Below are 20,097 nucleotides of genomic sequence, written 5' to 3' on the forward strand. Positions count from 1 at the left end.
ATGATGTCATCGGGGGGGGGGCGGGGCGACCGTCGCCGTGGCAACCGCGGCTCCTGTGACGTCACTTTCACAGAGCAACGTGCAGGAAGGCACTTGCACCGAAGAGACACAAAATGCTGGAGTAACTCAGCGGGACAGGCAGCATCTCTGAAGAAGGGTAAACGTCACTCAGTCCTGCTGAGTTACTCCAGCACTTTGTGTCTACCTAGTTTGAGAGAACCTTTAACACATGTGCTCCGTGCGGTGGATTGCAAATCATTTTATAGACAATAGGTGCACGAGTAGGCCATTCGGCCCTTCGATGTGATCATGGCTGATCATTCTCAATCAGTACCCCGTTCCTGCCTTCTCCCCATACCCCCTGACTCCGCTATCCTTAAGAGCTCCATCTAGCTCTCTCTTGAATGCATTCAGAGACTTGGCATCTGAGGCAGTGAATTCCACAGATTTACAACTCTCTGACTGAAAAAGTTTTTCCTCATCTCCTACCCCTTATTCTTAAACTGTGGCCTCTGGTTCTGGACTTCCCCCAACATTGGGAACATGTTTCCTGCCTCTAACGTGTCCAATCCCTTAATACTCTTATATGTTTCGATTAGATCCCCTCTCATTCTTCTAACTCCCCCTCCCCATTCAACAACATTCATTCTGTCCTGGGCATCTTCCATTCCCAGAATAAGGCCACACATAAACTGGATGAACAACACCTCCTGTGCCGCTTGGGTAGCTGACAACCCAACGGAATGAAGATAGGTAGTAGGAAGGAACTGCAAATGCTGGTTTACACCGAAGATAGACACAAAATGCTGGAGTAACTCAGTGGGACAGGCAGCATCTCTGGAGAGAAGCAATGGGTGATGTTTCGGGTCGAGACCCTTCTTCAGACTGAGAGTCAGGGTAGAGAGAATCTAGAGTTGTGGAAAAGGACAGATCAAAGCAAACAATGATAAAAGGAAATGTACAATGGTTTATTGTTGGCTATGGGGAAGGTGACAACGAGGCATACAAACAGTAAAATTAACTAGGAGGACAGTGAAACTCGCCAAACTTGGGTGGGGGAGGGAGGAGAGAGAGGGAAAGAAGGGTTACTTGAAGTTAGAGCCACAGTGAAAATTCTACTGGGAAGACCAGCAAAGTGCATCATACGCATTAACCTTTTAAAGAAATTGGTGACAGATGTTAAACTGTTCAAATTAAGTCAGAATTCTATTTTGCCTTTTCAAATGGTGGTATATATTAAATGTGTAGTTGGTGATGTGTGAACAGAAATTTAATTGACATGATATGGTACGGCTCAAAAAGTCATCAATGTTTCTTTATACCTGCATTGGGGAAAGGATTTAGTGATGTTAAAGTTCATAGTGTGTAAGAAGGAACTGCAGATGCTGATTTAAACCAAAGATAGACACCAAAAGCTGGAGTAACTTAACGGGCCAGGCAGCATCTCTGGAGAGAAGGAATGGGTGACATTTCGGGTAGAGACTCTTCAGAAGGTCTTGACCCAAAACATCACCCATTCCTTCTCTCCAGAGATGCTGCCTGTCCTGCTGAGTTACTCCAGGTTTTTGTGTCTACCTTAAAGTTCATAGTGATGAAAATCAGGCTGTGATTTCAACAGTGGTTGAGAAGCACAAGATTGGAGGGACTCAGTGGGTCAGATAGCATCTGTGAAGGGAAATATTTGGATGATGCTTTGGGTCAGGACCCTACTTCAACACTAGTATTGAGCTCAACTAACTAATTAACTTTCATTCCAATTTCACAAAAGATTAAAGTTGTATATAAATCAGGTGTTTATAACGTCTTTACTTTTGGTTGGTTTTACAGTACCACACAGGAACAAGCCCTTCAGCTCATAATGTTCTGGATGAACCTGCCAAGACAAACTAATCTCCGCTGCCAGCAGATGATCCATGCCCCTCCATTCCATGCATATCCCATCCAAAACCCTCTTAAATGCCTCTACCCTATCTGCTTCCATACCCACCCCTGGCAGTGTATTCCAGACACTCACTCATTGTTTGACCTTGAGTTTGATATCATCTTGCTTGGCTTTCAAGCAAACTGTTGTCATGTGTCTCTTGATATCTAAATTACATCAAAGACTCATTTGAATTTTGTGCTTCCACAATGATAATTATTCCCATTCATGTTCTTTCCTTTTCTTGAAAATACCACAGAGCTAGTCCAGAACATGCCCACACTCTGATCTTTCATTGGGTGATTTAAAATCTGGATGCTTGTTTGACTGTTGCCTTCATTGCAGAGGCAATATCAAATGTCAGTGTCAAATTTAGTTTCTTCTCATTGACCAGCCTCCTTTGTACTTAAATATTCTGGATTCCACAAACAATTTTACCTTGAAACATTTATTTTCTATTTGTTAGGCACACAATGTTCATCGAGCTGCTAAAATCTGATGCAGTGTCAGCAATAGCATCATGCGGATGTTGATCTCAGCCTTTAACGTATAGGTCACTCAAGCTGGAATTTAAAATGTTTTTAATCAGCTTTAAGGTCTCAGCATGTAAAATGCAAAATGGACCTCTTCTACTCTGCAGTGTCAATTGTATCATAAACAAAATGTAGCTAAAATCCTTTAAGCCTGAAATTTTAGTAAATCTCTTCAGTACCTTTGTAACACCTTTGCATAAATAGGGGTGACCAGAAATGGATTCAATCCATCTTCATGTTAGGTCTGCATTTGTTTTATGGAATTGTTATATCATCTAAACGACCAATGGAAGCAAAGATAGTTTACTTTAGTTTATTATTGTCATAAGTGCAGAGGTACAGCGAAAAACTTTTGTTTGCATGCTATCCAGTCAAAGAAAAGACCGTACATGAATACAAACAATCAAGCTGTCCACAGTGCAGAGATAAAGGATAAAGGGTGCAACATTTAGTACACGAGAAAATAAACAATTTTGTTTTCGATGAGGCTTTTCACATTCCTTTCCAGATATCCAACAGACTGCAATTAACTAAACCTTTCTGGGTTGTAATTGTTCATTATGTCAAAAACAAAGCAACAAAATAAATTCCTAAAATATGCAAAGGACTAATAATCTGTTTTTGTTTCATAATATGGGAATAAAGATTGGCCAAACCAAAGCAGAACCAGAATTTCTTCCACACTTCCACACTCAGGACAAAATAAGGACAAGCTGATTTCCAGCTGTTAACAAAACTTTGCAAACTTTATTTTAAAAAAAAATACAAACATGGTTTTAAAAATACAATAAGTAATAAGAACTTTCCAAGGGATATATATAGAATTTTAAAGTTTCCATTGTTATTATATAAAATGATTGCCTTGCCATAATTTGGACAATTAAATGACTCATTTGGAAGATTTCAGAAGTGAATTATCATGATTTGTTATTATGTAACATAGTACAACTTTGTTAAAAACTACAATCTGAGTAATAAATATACAATACATGTTCACTGCAATCACCTTTGAACAACAAAACAGGAAAACCTCTAACAGATCACTCAATGACATAGGTGCATGTTGAATAATTTAAAATTTAACGTTGAATATTATTTTCCTCAAAGCAGAATAATAGCATGCCGTCTTTGGTTTTTGCAGCAAAATGTCATAGGAAGCTAATGTACTTCATCAGTGCGTGGGAAAAATCAAGATAGGAGCAACTCAGCAGCATCTGTGGAGGGAAATGTATGGAAGATGCTTTGGATCAGGACCCTACTTCAACACTAGTTTTGAACTCAATATTGTCTCGCCTTTGTATTAGACTTTCCCCTAATAATCCACACCGAGGAAAGACTGAGCTCAACATGAAATAAAGGAATATTAATTTCCATGGATCTAAATAAAATTACAAATTTGTCATGATCATTAATCACCTTGAAAGTCAAGCCAGTTTGTACCAAAGTTATAAAAAGTGCAACAAAAGTCAGTTTTCAGTTTTGAAATTGAGAAACTTAGATAGAGCAATCTATCTTGCGATGGTCTGTTGGCTCTTCAACTCAAAAGGATAAATTTACCCAATATTATCAACAGTAAAAAGAGAAAATGATTCATCCATTTTCATAACATAACTGATGTCACTGCTCCACCATCAATTGCCTACAACTGAATATTTTTAATAATTAAGAATTGTTATAAAACAGTTTTCCAATGAGATTATCTATATATAATATATATATATATATCACTAAAACTTTTATCTCGTCAGTTTGTTTGTTTGTTGGTTTGTTTGATTGTATGTACCCAAAATACAGCCAAAACGGTACACGATAGCGCAACAATTTTAGGCCCACTTTACTCAGTGTTCGACGTCACAATGGGAACCCTACGAGTCCGCGCATGCACAGTTGGGGCCCGTTGATCTAATACAGGTGCTCCCCGACTTATGATGCTCCGACTTACGATATTTCAACTTTGCGATGGTGCAAACGGCAGCAACCCCCTAGCAAGCCGCTGCTCGGTTCCGGCCGCCCTGGGCCGGGGTGAGTGGCTCCCTCTCCCCTTTCCTCTCCCTTCTTGCCTGCCCCCAGCCCGGGGGATTTTTAAGAGGGGGTTGAGGGGGGATGGAGTGGCTGAGTGGCGTCAGTTGGGGCAGGGTTGCCGGGCCTGCAGGAGAGGTTTAGACCCAACGGGTTCCCGGGCCCGCAGGGGAGGTTTGGACTGAATGGGTCCACCACGCCAGTCTAGTTATGTTTAAAAGTTATTACTGCATAAAATTAGAGTTGTAATACCATATGTATAATTCTAATTAACTTTCATTCTAATTTCACAAAGGATTGAATGTGTAGGAAGGAACTGCAAATGCTGGTTTATACCAAAGATAGACAAAATGCTGGAGTAACTCAGCGGGACAGGCAACATCTCTGTATGGAAGGAATGGGTGACGTTTCAGTCTGAAGAAGGGCCTCGACCTGAACCGTCACCCATTCCTTCTACCCAGAGATGCTGCCTGTCCCGCTGAGTAACTCCAGCATTTTGTGTCTATCTTCGCAAAGGATTAAAGTCGTGTAATGATTCCAATTTATTGTAAACCACGTGATTATTGAGCCTTTACACTTATTGCTCTTATGGAACATAGAACAGTAGAAGCACAGGAAATTCCGGTCTCTAATGAAGGGTCTTTGACCTGAAACATTAGCATTGTTGCTGTTCCCACAGATGAGGCCTGACCTGCTGAATATTTCCAGCATATTCTAATTTTCTTTCGGAAGGCATGTGCTATTATGAGTGGATCTCTGTCACTGAGGAGATTAGAGTTATGGCAACAGCTTCCCTAGGCTCAGAAACTGAGGAGGGAAATAAAAAGCAAGGCACAGCCAAGTCCCTGATGTTTTAATTTACCTAATGCCTTAGGTCAGTGCTAGGAAATAAAAAAATATCTGAAACATTTCTACAGCTGAATAATTGTAATAATTAAGAGTTATTGTGATAGGTGGGGGCCTGGAATATATTGCCAGGGGTGGTGATGGAGGTAGATACGATAGTGGTGTTGAAGAGGCTATTAGAGGGACATGTAGGGAGTGGATGAATATGGAACAAGTACAGGCAGTGGAGATTAGTTTAACGGCATCATTTTTGGCATAGACATTGTGGACAGAAGGGCCTGTTCCTGTGCTGTACTGTTAAATGTTCTAGGTTTATCTTCCTGTCAATATATAAGTCACTTTAATCTCCAACTGAAGAATGTTTGAGGTGTGTAATGTCCAGGCTTTTTATGATGGCAGGCGCCTCTAAAAAGTTAAACATTATTTTGTTTTTGGCAACGTGACACACGTTTACTAATGGTACATTCTGGCACCTTTATGTCTAGAAAATAAAGCACTGATAATGTCTGATATAAACAGCCACACTGTTGGACAGCCTTCAGAGAACACGTTGAGCAGATACTAAACAGCTGCCCAGCACCACATCAGATTCCTTGTCACTCTTAATGTAGCAATGTGCTACAGGATACCAATAAATATGAAAATAATGAACCATTTACAGCTGTGAAGGTATTTAAAAGCTAAATGCAACAATTCCAAACTTATCTGCTGTGCTCCATACATTTCTTAAGGAGGTTTAACTGCCATCTAAAGTTGACCACACAAGAATCTAGCATTAGTCCAGCGCGAGTATAGTTCATATTTCAGTTCCATTTATTTTACGCTCCACCATAATAGACTTCATCTAACACCTGTGTACATAAAACAATCAGTAAACACCTGCCTGACTAAACACTTAAGGTGAGTTACATGACTAAATTAAGTCACCCACCCAAAATACATTTGTGGTTATGCTAATTGAATGCCTTGGTGAATGAATCGGAAGAGAGAATAATCCACTCAGCGCTCATTTCTGTTCAATATCACAGAAGAGTTACATATCTCAAAAGGCCTTTTAGACTGTCAAGTTCATACCAGTTGTACCCAAGAGCAATCCTGGTACTTCCTCTCCCACATGCTCTCCTCATAGCTTTGCACATTCTATTTCCTTCACAATCAGATAATGTCTCAGTCCTTCTACCAAATAGCATGACAAGTTTAATATCCACTTGAAAGAGCAGACACAAAAACTGCACCTCTTGTACCATAACATTCCCTATATTCACATGGATTTTGTATAGTACTTGTGATAGACTTGAACCCACAAGTTCCCACCCTGAAGTGGGTGCTCTGTGCTATGGTAAGGCCACTGTCAATGGATGGCCATCACCTTGCTTGTCAACTTCCACATAATACTTGTCCCCAGTGCAAATCAGGCTGTTATGTTCATTTGCTCAGCGTTATCCAGATTCTCTGTATTTAATTTTGCAAATTAAGTGGTGATTATGAACATTCTGAGAAACATTTTAATAGCTGGTTCTTCATTTGGTGTTGCCAGCACATTGTCAAGGATACATTGCCTGAAATTTCATGTGGTGGAGGTGATGGACTCTTGCTCGGCCAGCCTCTTCCCACAGATGGTGCTGAGGATATTTGCTGTGTCCTGAACCAGGATGTTAAAGATGTCCTCAGTTAGTCTCATCTTCACTGTGAGCTCATCAGTAGCATACTCCACCCAGTCACTCTCTTCTTCATGCAGTTCCTGAATCTAAACAGGAGAGTATTGAGAGAATATCAATACAGCACAGGAACACGTCCTTCAGCCCACTGTGCCCACACAGAACATGACTGATTAAATGATGCAACATGGAAACAGGCCCTTCAGCCCAGTCCACACTGTTCACTGATCATCTGTTAACACTAGTTCTATGCTAACCCACTTGCACATCCACTCCCTCCCTGTAGGAGGAAATCAGAGCACCCGAAAGAAACTCACAGGGTCACAGGGAGAATGTGCATTAGTGCATCAGAATGCGCATCAGTCTACCCAGATAGCACCCAAAGTCAGGATTAAACCCAGTTCTTTGGTGCTGTGAGGCAGCAGCTCTGCCACCCTTTATGATGCCAACATGATTAATTCCATCTGGCTGCACATGGTCCATATCCCTGCCTTTTCATGTCTGTTCAGACGTCACTTGAACATTGCTATTGTATCTGATTCTACTACCTCTCCTGGTGGCACATTCCAGGCATCCAGCACCCTGTGTCCAAAAAAATTGCGTCACACATCTTTTAAACTTTCCTTTTCTCACGTTAAACTGATACTGTCTAATATTTAACCCCCCACCAAGGAAAAATAACTATCTACCCAATACCACTTTATAATCTTTACTGCACTAGGAATATCAGTTTGCATTCGTTTCCATTTTACTTGACTGAAGGCCTCTGCTGGAGCAGTTTATGACAGATAGAAGATCTCTGGCACATCAAGTATCACCCTTCATTCTGTCAGCAATCCATAGAGAGCTCCAGTTAGATTTTTGCCGTATGCCCATCTAGGCAAAACAAGAGCCAGGTACTCTGATCTTCCCACTCATTCACCCAGGAATACTGAAGCCGATTGTATCCCACTTCCTCCAAGCGCACCCAATTTAGCACAGGTGTAGGGGTAATTCGATGCAGACAGTCCTATTCAGTATGGGTCATGGAACACCAGATCGTAATATAACTGGCACGACAGTGGCCATCTCTGACAATGGCCAACTCACACAAGAAACTGATAGTGCTCTTTTAAGACTTGTGGTCAGAGCAAGATTTCAATGCTTGCATATATTTGGCTGGAGAGACAATAGAGGCAGAGTCAATCTTTCTGAAGGGGGGGGGGGGGGGGGAGGGGGATCCTGATCTGAAACATTGTCTGTCATTCCCTCCACAAATGTTGCATGTCCTGCCGAGTTCCCTCCAGCACTTTGCGTTTTGCTTGAGGCCACAGGGTCAGTTACTCTTTTTATTGTTCAGGGTTACTGCCACTGAATAAACTTGCTGATCACAAAGTACACAAAAAAAGAAGTATCAGTAGCACAGTACATGGAAACAGTTCTTAAGGTCCAACAAATCCACATTATCCACCACCTGAGCAAACAGTTCTAATCACACCTTGTCTCGTGTTTCTTAAAATGTATTTTATTTTTCCCCGAGCAGCCAATCTCCCCAAAAGTCAAAAATACCAAATACACAATGTTATCCTTAACCCTGAACGCATGACGTACAAGATTATTTATTTTAATATATGGCCATGGAATCTGTCTTTACCCAATCTGCCCTGGCTGATTATTGTGTTGAGAACAGGTGCAACAATATCATCTTGTGACCAGCTCCACAAGAGCAGAATGGTGTAGCCTTGTCTATTTCCTATGCTTCACTCAAGCCTTCAGCACAAGGCCAGCCACTAATTAAATTGATGCATTTAAAATGATTCCCAATGGCAAGACATATCCATCAATTCCAAAAACAGGATCATGTGTCAGATGGGATATCCATTCAAGGACAATGGCAGCCATCAGTTTACAGACAATAAACAATAGGTGCAGGAGTAGGCCATTCGGCCCTTTAAGCCAGCACCGCCATTCAATGTGATCATGGCTGATCATTCTCAATCAGTACCCCATTCCTGCCTTCTCCCCATACCCCGCTATCCTTAAGAGCTCTATCTAGCTCTCTCTTGAATACATTCAGCGAATTGACCTCCACTGCCTTCTGAGGCAGAGAATTCCACAGATTTACAACTCTCTGACTGAAAAAGTTTTTCCTCATCTCCGTTCTAAATGGCCTACCCCTTATTCTTAAACTGTGGCCCCTGGTTCTGGACTCCCCCAATATTGGGAACATGTTTCCTGCCTCTAACGTGACCAACCCCTTAATAATCTTATATGTTTCGATAAGATCCCCTCTCATCCTTCTAAATTCCAGTGTATACAAGCCTAGCCGATCCAGTCTTTCAACATATGACAGTCCCGCCATTTCGGGAATTATCCTAGTAAACCTACGCTACACGCCCTCAATAGCAAGAATATCCATCCTCAAATTTGGAGACCCAAACTGCACACAGTACTCCAGGTGTGGTCTCACTAGGGCCCTATACAACTGCAGAAGGACCTCTTTGCTCCTATACTCAATTCCTCTTGTTGTGAAGGCCAACATTCCATTGGCTTTCTTCACTGCCTGCTGCACCTGCATGCTTCCTTTCAGTGACTGATGCACTAGGACACCAAGATCTCGTTGTACGTCCCCTTTTCCTAACTTGGCACCATTCAGATAATAATCTGCCTTCTTAATCTTACCACCAAACTGGATAACCTCACACTTATCCACATTAAGACATCTGTGTCACGGTAGCGCAGCGGTAGAGTTGCTGCTTTACAGCGAATGCAGCGCCGGAGACTCAGGTTCGATCCTGACTACGGGTGCTGCACTGTAAGGAGTTTGTACGTTCTCCCCGTGACCTGCGTGGGTTTTCTCCGAGATCTTCGGTTTCCTCCCACACTCCAAAGACGTACAGGTATGTAGGTTAATTGGCTGGGTAAATGTAAAAATTGTCCCTAAATTGTGTAGGATAGTGTTAATGTACGGGGATCGCTGGGCGGCACGGACTTGGAGGGCCGAAAAGGCCTGTTTCCGGCTGTATATATATGATATGATATGTGTTGAAAGGTATAAGAAAATAACTGCAGATGCTGGTACAAATCGATTTATTCACGAAATGCTGGAGTAACTCAGCAGGTCAGGCAGCATCTGGGGAGAGAAGGAATGGGTGACGTTTCGGGTCGAGACCCTTCTTCAGACTGATATGGGGGGGCGGGACAAAGGAAGGATATAGGTGGAGACAGGAAGATAGAGGGAGATCTGGGAAGGAGGAGGGGAAGGGAGGGACAGAGGAACTATCTAAAGTTGGAGAAGTCGATGTTCATACCGCTGGGCTGCAAACATCGACTTCTCCAACTAGATAGTTCCTCTGCCCTCTCTTCCCCTCCTCCTTCCCAGATCTCCCTCTATCTTCCTGTCTCCACCTATATCCTTCCTTTGTCCCGCCCCCCCACATCAGTCTGAAGAAGGGTCTCGACCCGAAACGTCACCCATTCCATCTCTCCCGAGATGCTGCCCGACCTGCTGAGTTACTCCAGCATTTGGTGAATAAATCTGTGTTGAAAGGTATTGTCTGTCAGTCAGCCTGGGATGTCATTCTCTTTTCCCAGAAAATTCAACAGTTTTGAGCTGGGTATCTTTATGCTGTTATCAGCAAGAATAAAAGTAATTCAATGAAGCAGAATTTAGTGTCCAAAAAACTCACATTGAATTGAAATTGGATGAAGTCTGCAATTGTGCCATTTTGAACTTGGACTTTCAGCATTTTGCAGGAGATGTAAATCCAATGTCACGTTCTGAACTGAAGGTGGGGGAGAGGGGAAGAGGGCTACTCTTGCTTGGGGGGCAGGGGTAGTTTAGGTTATTGTCACCTGTACCAAGGTACAGTGAAAAGCTTTGTCCCGTGCTAACCAGTCAGGAGGAAGACTGACTATGATTGCAACCGAGCCACCCACAGTATACAAACCTATGATGATGGGAATAATGTTTAGTGAAAGATAAAGCCCAGTGAAGTCCGATCAAAGAGAGTCCAAGGGTTTCCAGTTAGTTAGGTAGATAGTAACTTAGAACTGCTCTCTAGTTGCAGGGAGGATGGTTCAGTTGCCTATTAGCAACTGGGAAAAAAAACTGTCCCTGAATCTGGAGGTGTGCCTTTTACACTTCTATACCTTACTTGATGGAAGAGAGGGAAAGGAGTGGCCATGATCCTGTCCTCAACTTATAGTGCAGTATTGGGTCATCCATGTAGTGAAAACTTCTCCGAAATGGCACACAGAAATTAAGATTTCTTTCGCAGGTAACCGAGCCAATACTACTTCCCACTATTGAACAAAATCAACACAACTCCTTACCCATTGCAATATCGCTCATTGGCCAAGGTTAAAGACCCTCTATAAATCCCAATCCTACACCACAGCCACCTCTCCTGGTTGAGACTGGGCACATCTCAGGTGCTAGCCTTATCCACAAAAGTAGCGCGTATCCAGTTGAAGTTCTAAGATTTAGCAGAGAGGAACGGAAGATGGTCCAGGCTTCTCTACAGTATCTGGGAAGAGCATAATACATCAGCGCAGGTTTTCTCTGAGAACTTCGGTTTCCTCCCACACTCCAAAGACGTACAGGTTTGTAGGTAATTTGTCTTGGTATAAATATTGTCCCTAGTGTAGGATAGTGTTAATATGCTGGATCGCTGGTCGGTGCGGACTCGGTGGGCCAAAGGGCCTTTTTCCGCGCAGCACCTCTAAACTAAACTAAACATTAGGGGGACCTCAGAGCTGTCGTCACCATTTTCACAAAAGGGGATGTTTAATTACTGTAATGGCAGAGATGTCTCTCTGCTATCAGCCACAGGGAAAATCATTTGAAGATCTTCCTCGATCACCCTTTACCAGATTCCAAACAACTGCTTCTCCGATCACAGTTTGCATTGTCTCATCTTGACCGACAATGGGCATAACCTTCACCACAGCAATATTCCAAAATCCTTTGACTGCGGCAACAGAGCCTTCAAAAGTGACTGCTCTCAGAACATCATATTGTCCTTTGTCTGCCCCGTTAGACAGGCATGCCATGAAGGTAGCCAATGGACCCAGAGCACACGCAATCTCAGTGCAAACTGGTGGCATCATTTTTCGGCATCTTTTTCATTACAATACTGCACATCACTCCCAACAATTATCCCAATGGAGTGCAACTAATGTATAACAAAAAGAAGAGACACAGGGAACTGCAGATCCTGGAATTTCGAGTAAAACACCAAGTCGTGGAGAAACTCAGCGGGTGAGGCAGCCACTCTGGAGGACAGGGATAGGTGATATTTCAGGTCGGGACCGTTGTTCAGACAAGATAGAAACCTGGGCCCCATTCTGACCTCATTGCAGTTTTTGAGGTAGAAATGGAAGCAAGCCATCCTCATTCCTAGGGGTCAACCTATCAAGAAAAAAGCTTCACCTCTGGCAACTGCAATGTTCACACATTTCCTTCTCCTTCAAACAGAACCGTGCAACCCTTTTACCTTCAGTGACGACTTCCCTTCAGGGTGGAGACAATAACCCCAGGAATTAGCTCAACTAATACGCTGTGTTGTGCTGGATTGCACCAATGCTTTGGTGAAAAGTATGCCTGGTTAAGCCTGAAATGCATTTCTATTATTTTTATTTAAATGCGAAGAGGGGTGGGCAGATGAGTTGCCATTTAGCCTAGAATGATTCCTTCTGGTGTTTTAGATGGAGTAGTTGCATGGTGTTTTACACTGGGTAAATAGTACATTGTAGGCTCCAGTGTACTTTGTGTATCATGGAATACCAGTGAAATTATTTATACTTCTCAGTAATGCAACACAAAGCCTCACGTACTTTATTGCAACTGGGAAATATACACACGCAGGACAAACTCTGATTGCATTCAGTCAATTGTCCACAATTTACAAATAACTGTGAGAGTATGAATAGTTACAGACGGATCATGGCAAAGTTGGGGGAGAGAGAAACAAATGAATTATTTATTAGAAGGTACCGCTGCAATGATATCATAATGGACAATTCTCCTCACTACCAGCTGTTCCCAGAATTCTATTATGCTACACAAAGGCGGCTGTCCACAGACTGTCAGACTGCCTGAAACCAACAGAAGGCACAGAGAAAAGAAAGGAGGAGACACTGGTTAATGCATTAAAACCCCTTTTACAAGTCCGAGTGCACAATTCAATTGTGTATGCACGAGGCAGTTCGATCAGCTGCAGCAGTTTTAGATTTGTGGCCATGAGTGTTGAGTTTTAACTAGTTTTCTTTCCATTAGAGACTGATAAATTTAGGGTGATTATGTAATGGAATCATAGAGCTGTCCAACACAAAACAGGCATTTCAGCCCACTTTGACCATGCTGGCTCAGTAGGCAAATTGGCCTGCATTTGGCTGATATCCCTCAAAAACCATTAATCTCCAAATATCAGTCTAAATGTCTTTTACAAGTCATTTGCACATATTGTTAAGTCAAGTCCAGCTGCCTTCATGTAGCATATATTTACAGCAGATCAAGGGGCCGTTCATTTGAATCTGTGCCCAATTGTCCACGATGGACATCATGTTAAAAGCTACAGAATCCAAGTGGAATAAACCCACAGGATATTCTTTGTGCATGCTGAAAATCATCGCTGGTAATTTTTATTTCTATCAAACTTTGTTGCTGGCCAGATGGCGGCTTCTTTGAACTGATAAGTGCAGCTGGCAGAGCACTCGATACTGACCCATCACTGCTGCTCACAGCGGAACCTCAAAACCACCTTTGGCCACTGGGCACGATTGATCTGTTGCACATTTGAGGGGCGAGTGTTTTCCCCGTGAGTTTTTACACCACCCCAGCAGCATGTCCAGCGAGCAGGATTATAGGTAAAACACACAGTTTGCATTTTAAAGGAGATACAAGGAACTGCAGATACTGGAATCTTGAGCAAAACAAAGTGTTGGAGGAACTCAGTAAGTGAGGTAGGCAGCATCTGTGGAAGGAGCGGATTGATGGCGTTCCAGGTCAGGATCTTTCTGCAGACTGTTTGCATTTTAATATCTCTTCTGGACACCCAACCACAATAACACTCTTCAAATTCAAGGATGTTTATCTTTGGGAGACTTTTGAATTGGTATTTGCATGAACAAATGTGCACAATTAGTGTTTCAAATGAATGTAGCACGTGTGTTTTAAATTTGAATACTGGCCACACTATTAATGTCTGCTGTCACACACCGCTCGCTGCTCACCAATAAAATAATGGCAAAACCGCCAGTCTGATTGTGCCAAACAAAAACTGGTTTCTCCAAGTGCTTACTCTTTCTCTATTCGAAAGCTCTGCAACATTGAAATCATCAACTATTCCAATGCTCCAGGTACTTGGTGGACCAACAAATGCAAATTTAATTTACATTTGAATGTGTTTCAATTAATTTACAGAAACTGCTACTTGAATAAGATAAGAGCCAGTAGCCACTTCCTTACCAGAATGATGTCCACTCGGTCCCTTTTGCTATTGTATTTGGTCAGCTTTCGTATTCTTCTCTTTTCTCGGTCATTTCTGTCCAGATTTAATAACTTGGTCACCTTATCTTGGATGAAAGACTTGGGGAAAAAAAATCTAAATCAACAATATATAAATCAATCTTAAGGACTCATGTCTACCTCAAAGTATCTTTGAAGCAAAGTGGCTCTCATTTGGAACGCACGAGACATGGGCGTGGAGGCAGCATCCCTCCCAACATTTAAGAAGTGTTAGGTCACTAACACACGGACCAAGTGCTGTAAATGGGATTAATAGAGATACATGTCATCAGCATGGTAGGCCGTTTATGTGCTGTACAACTCTATCACCTAGTGTTCTGCTGCATTTAATACATACTCATGTGATGGAACTGACTGAAATTCTCAACAGTTGCTCCTTATTTAATGAAATGAATATTGTAACAACCAATAGGACCAGATCCCCATCCTCAACAATGGCACGCGAGATCGAAAGACAAAGATGATGAATTCACTGTAATATTCAGCCAGAAGTACCATGTGAATGACCCGTCTCACCTTCCTCCCATCTGTGAAGGGGCACATCCAAGATCTGCCCCATCTCAGAAGCCAGCCAATATGATTCCCTCCACTTATCATCAAGAAATGGCAGAGACCATCGGATACAGCAAAGGCTATTGAATCCGATAACATCCCGAATAAAGCACTGAAGATCTGCAGGCAAAGAACCAGCTATTCCTCCCGCTAAGCTGTTCCAGTACAGTACCAATGACACAGACTACTTCACAATGGGGAAAATTCTGCAGATATGTCACATTCACAAAATTCAGGACAAATCCAAAGGCGCTAACTAAAGCCCAGTCAATTTATTCACAATCAACAAAGTGATGGAAGATGTCAATGATGATGGCGCATCAAGTGGCGTATCCACCAATAAGCAGCTTCTCTTTGCTAATGTGGGCTTCACACAATTTGGCTTCGGATCCCATCCCAGCCTTGGCCCAAACATGGAGCTATGAGCTGCATTCCGCAGCGAGGTGCGAGTGACTACCCTTGGCATCAAGCAAACATCTAACTGAATGTGACATCAAAAAACCTTGGTAAAATGGAGATTACACAAAAGAAGATGGTGGTTAATTGTGGAGGTAAATTACCCAGCCCCAGGACATCACTGCAAAATTTCCTCAGGGCTTCGTTATCTTTGGCGACTTCATCAATAACCTATTTCCATCACAAGTGGAGATGTTCTCTGAGGACAGCCCAATCTTTAGCTCATGTTGGAAAGAAGTGCAGATGCTGGTTTAAATAGAAGGTGGACACAAAATGCTGGAGTAACTCAGCGAGTCAGGCAGCATCTCTAGAAGGAGTGGGTGACATTTCGGGTCGAGTAGGGTCTCGACCCGAAACGTCACCCATTCCTTCTCTCCAGAGATGCTGCCTGACCTGCTGAGTTACTCCAGCATTTTATGTATATCTACTATCATTAGCTCTATGGGTTACTCCTCAATAAATTAAAGTCTCATCCTACATTCAGCAAGAGCAAGACGGGTAGCACAGTGGTTCAGCTGCACCCTAACAGCACCAGAGACCTGGGTTCGACCCTGACCTTGGGTGCTGTCTGTATGGAGTTTGGACTATCCCCTGTAATTGAGTAGCTTTGTTCTGGGTGCTCTGGTTTCCCACAACATCCCAAAGACATGTGGGTTTGCAGGTTAACTTGCCTCTGTAAATTCCCTCAAGTGGATGCGAAAGTGAGAAACAGAGAACTAAAGAGAGGTGGGGGGGGGGGGGGGGGGGGAGAGAACGAGGGAGCGAGGGGTGGAGAACGAGGGAGAGTGAATGAGAGAATTACATTTAATTTATATAGTCTTGCACAAGCACAGCCATTTAACAGCCAGCCACACATTTGTAACTGGCATTCTATTTGTTGCAAAGAAAACTAGTATTTACCGTTAGTTCCGTTTTATCCTCTTTATTGAAGGAATGACCAGAATCGATTAAAGCACGAGACCTGGTTTTCATCCATGGATCTAGTTTGGGCTTTGGTTCTTTTATCAAGACATTTTGAAAAATATCAGATGTCAAATCAAAAATGGCCTACATGAACAAAAATGGAGATAAAATGAGTAGTCAACAAAAGTGCTGCTTATGTCAGATTATCAAAGTTCTAAAGAACTTTGAAAGAAACTAAGCCACAAAGAAACCAAGACGTGCCATTGCCATTAAGTGGAAAGGGTGCAGAAAGGATTTATGAGGATGTTGCCTGGATTCGAGGGTCTGAGTTGTAGGGAGAGATTGGGCAGGTTAGGACTTTATTCCTTGAAGCGCAGGAGGCCGAGGGATAATCTTATAGAGGTGTACAGAATCATTGGGGGGAATAGATAGGGTAAATGCACAGTGTGTTTTATCCAGGGTAGAGGAACCAAGAATCAGAGGGCATAGGTTTGTGAAAGATTTAAGGGGAACCCAAGGGGCAACTTTTACCACACAAAGGGTGGTGGGTATATGGAATGAGCTGCCAGAGAAAGTAGTTGAGGCAGGTACAATAACATCATTTAAAAAGCACTTGGACAGGTACATGAGTAGATAAGGTTTAAAGAGAGATGGAGCAAATAGCTTAGATGGGGCATCTTGGTCAGCATGACATGGGTTGAAGGGCCCGATTATGAGCTGTATGACTTGATTCACATTCTCCTATCCTGGCTGCTGAAACTATGGTTGCCCCAGTTTGGTGTCATTACTAATAATTTATGTGACTATTTCTTGTGTTTTCCAGTCTTTTCAATTGGCAGTAACAGAAGGGAATCTGGCATCTGCAGCCAGTTTAGTCTTAGTTACTTTAGTTGCAGAGTTCCTCCATAAAAAGAAAACAGACAATGTTTATGTGGTAAAATATCAATTGATGGAGGAGCTCAGTGGGTCAGGCAGCCTTTGTGAAGGATATGGATGGGGGGCATTTTGGGTCAGGAACCTTCTTCACACTGAAGGGTTTCTTCAGGTTGAATCAGTTTGAAGAAGGGTCCTGACCTGAAACATCATCTATCCATTCTCTCTACAGATAATACTTGACCCGTTGAGTTCATCCAGTAGTTTGTATTTTGCTCAAGATTCCAGCATGTGCACTTCCTAGTGCCTCAATGTTTATATGGTGTCTGCTGAGAAGTAAATAACAGCTGGATTAAAGTCCACATCTTTATTTAAAACAGTAGCTTTGTAATTTTTAGAACCGCTCGAAAATGGAATGAAGGAAGCCTCCATTTAAGAAGGCTGCCTTTTTGAGAGTGGTTCAGTTTCAGCACTGCACTGGAGAATCATCTTAAAATGTTGTGCTCAAGTCCCTGGAGTGAGATGTACAACAACAACAACAAGAGGATGAAAAGAGTCTTTACTGGACTACATTTCGACAGAGTCACCAACCTTGTACTTGTCTTTATTCCTAGGACATAATATGCCATATGATTCAGCTCCTCAGAGACAACAGCACAATAGCTAGTGCGGAAACTGGAGACCTTTTAATTTGTGGGACTTTATGACACAGAAAGTGGAATATTTTTCCCAACTGCTCAGTGACAATGTTTATGCTCTACATGAGCCACCTTCTAACTATCTGCATTAGCATCTTCTTCTCTCCCTTTTGGTCTACCTGAATTTTCTGCACATTTCCTGTGTGATGTCTCATGCCCTCAGTCTGATGCAACTGCAAGAGGCTCCAGACGTGTAAAGATGCCACCCACCCTCGTGACATTCACCTGTTTATATACTCTCTTGCATTTTTCATCAGCATCCATTTCATCAGTATCCTTATCGTTCTGGCACTCCAACTCATTGATCTCATTGCCAACCTGATGCTGGCCACGTTGGCTCCACAGGGCATCGACAGCGTTTCCAGCCAGATGTCGAACATCTGTGAAGTTATGAGGCACAACAAAAACGGTTTCCTCCGTCTGCCTCCGGGGAACAGAACACCAACAGTCCAACAGAAACATCTGTCCATGGGTATTAGTGCCCAGGAAGGGCTGTAGCACATTCAGCTCTTTATTACCTACATCCTGGCTGCTTTCAGAAATCCCCACGTTATGCACCATTTTGCATGGCTATTGAGATTAAAAAAATGCAAGGAACAGTAAGTCTGAATTGAATTGATAGACTCCATTAATAAAGGCATGTTTTCATGAACAAATGCAAGAATTGCAGTGATGTGGATTACAATAGAGCGAGGAAGGGGAACTTAATAGGTAATAGCTGCGCAGTCAATGAGTGATGGCGCAATCTAACGCCTGTGGAAATAATGACCAGAAAGTGTGAGAAATCCAACCTGTTAATTGAGATAATAAATATTGGTTGGAAAACAGGAGGCAACACTCCTACTTTTGTTTGAAATGACACTATGTTTTTTTTTCATGTACCCCTGAGGATTGAAGACAAGACTTTAATTTCATGTCTCATCAGAAAGCCAGACCCTCTGACTGTGCAGTAATCACTCAGGACCACACGGAGTCATACCCTAGATTGTGTGCTCAAACCCTAGGATTAGGATTAGAGTTATCTTTGATCTGGAGATGGGAAATCACAGTTAGCAGAAAAAAAGTTAAGTTTAGTTTAGTTTAGAGATACAGCGTGAAAACAGGCCCTCCAGCCCACTCTGACCATTGTTCACCCGCACACTAGTTCTATGTCCTGCACTCTAGGGACAATTTACAGAAGCCAATTAATCTGCAAACCTGCATGTCTTTGGAATGTGGATGGAAACCGAAGCACCTGGAGAAAACCCATGCGGTCACAGGAGGAACGTACAAACTCTGCACAGACAGCAACTATAGTCATGATCAAACCCGGGACTCTGACACCATGAGGCAGCAGTTCCACCGCTGTGCCACTGTGCTGCCCTAACTCAATGGCATGGTTTAAGATGTCATATTGGTCCAATTAATATTTTAATTTTACATTTAATGGAAAGGCTCCAAACACCTTTATGTAGAAATGCAGGGGAAAGTAAAATGAAAGACCAAATTAATAGGTTTATTGATATGTAACAGCAGTTGCAAATGGAAATTAGGTACCTAATCCAAACCATCAGCCTCCAATAAACAGCCAATCTGTTTTAAATTCAAGGGAGAATGTTGGGAAACAGAGATACCTTGGGGTTCTAGAGATTGTTTACTGCCGGACCTTGATGTGAGAGGACGCTGGCGCTATTTGTTCGCCGCTTCTCCGTCAGGACAAATCTTTTGTTTGTTTGTTTGTTTTTATGTCTTGTTTGCTTTGTAAAGCGTCTTTGAGTATCTTGAAAAGCGCTATATAAAATAAATGTATTATTATTATTATTACTTAAATCACTCTGAAAGGTAGAAAGGGTTTCGCTTGGTGTACGGTCCATGAGATAATAAAATATTGTTCAGTAATATTCTGGAAGATTGCAAAACATTAAAGCATGGCACATCGAGGAAACAATTAGTTCCACTGCCTTTGACAATTCTTTGAAAGGGCTGTTTAATTGGTCCAATCGACTTTCCTTCCCCACAGCATCAAATTTTTCCTTTACACGAATTCACGTAATTCTTCTTTGAAGGTAACTGTTAAATCTGCTTCCAGTAATACCCTTTGATACACAGCATTCCAGATTGTAAGTTGTTGTGTAAAAGTTTCCCTTCT

At 42.3% G+C, this 20,097-nt stretch overlaps 1 protein-coding gene across 4 annotated transcripts in view; it reads right to left on the reverse strand.

The window, feature by feature from the left end:
• Positions 1-4,929: 4,929 nt before the first annotated feature.
• Positions 4,930-20,097, reverse strand: part of LOC144608467 (uncharacterized) — a 99,350-nt gene continuing 84,182 nt past the window's right edge. For 3 of the 4 annotated variants that reach the window (XM_078426251.1, XM_078426249.1, XM_078426250.1), the window contains 4 exons: positions 18,195-18,539; positions 16,396-16,542; positions 14,428-14,547; positions 4,930-7,066 (listed from right to left, as the gene is read on the reverse strand). In XM_078426251.1, coding sequence (XP_078282377.1) covers positions 6,887-7,066; positions 14,428-14,547; positions 16,396-16,542; positions 18,195-18,539 — 792 coding nt within the window. In that variant the 3' untranslated portion in view covers positions 4,930-6,886. The remainder of the gene's footprint in view (positions 7,067-14,427; positions 14,548-16,395; positions 16,543-18,194; positions 18,540-20,097) is intronic. The other variant, XM_078426252.1, reaches the window with a different exon arrangement.

This window comes from Rhinoraja longicauda, chromosome 31 (assembly GCF_053455715.1).
Source record: "Rhinoraja longicauda isolate Sanriku21f chromosome 31, sRhiLon1.1, whole genome shotgun sequence".
In the NCBI taxonomy this organism is placed as follows: domain Eukaryota; kingdom Metazoa; phylum Chordata; class Chondrichthyes; order Rajiformes; family Arhynchobatidae; genus Rhinoraja; species Rhinoraja longicauda.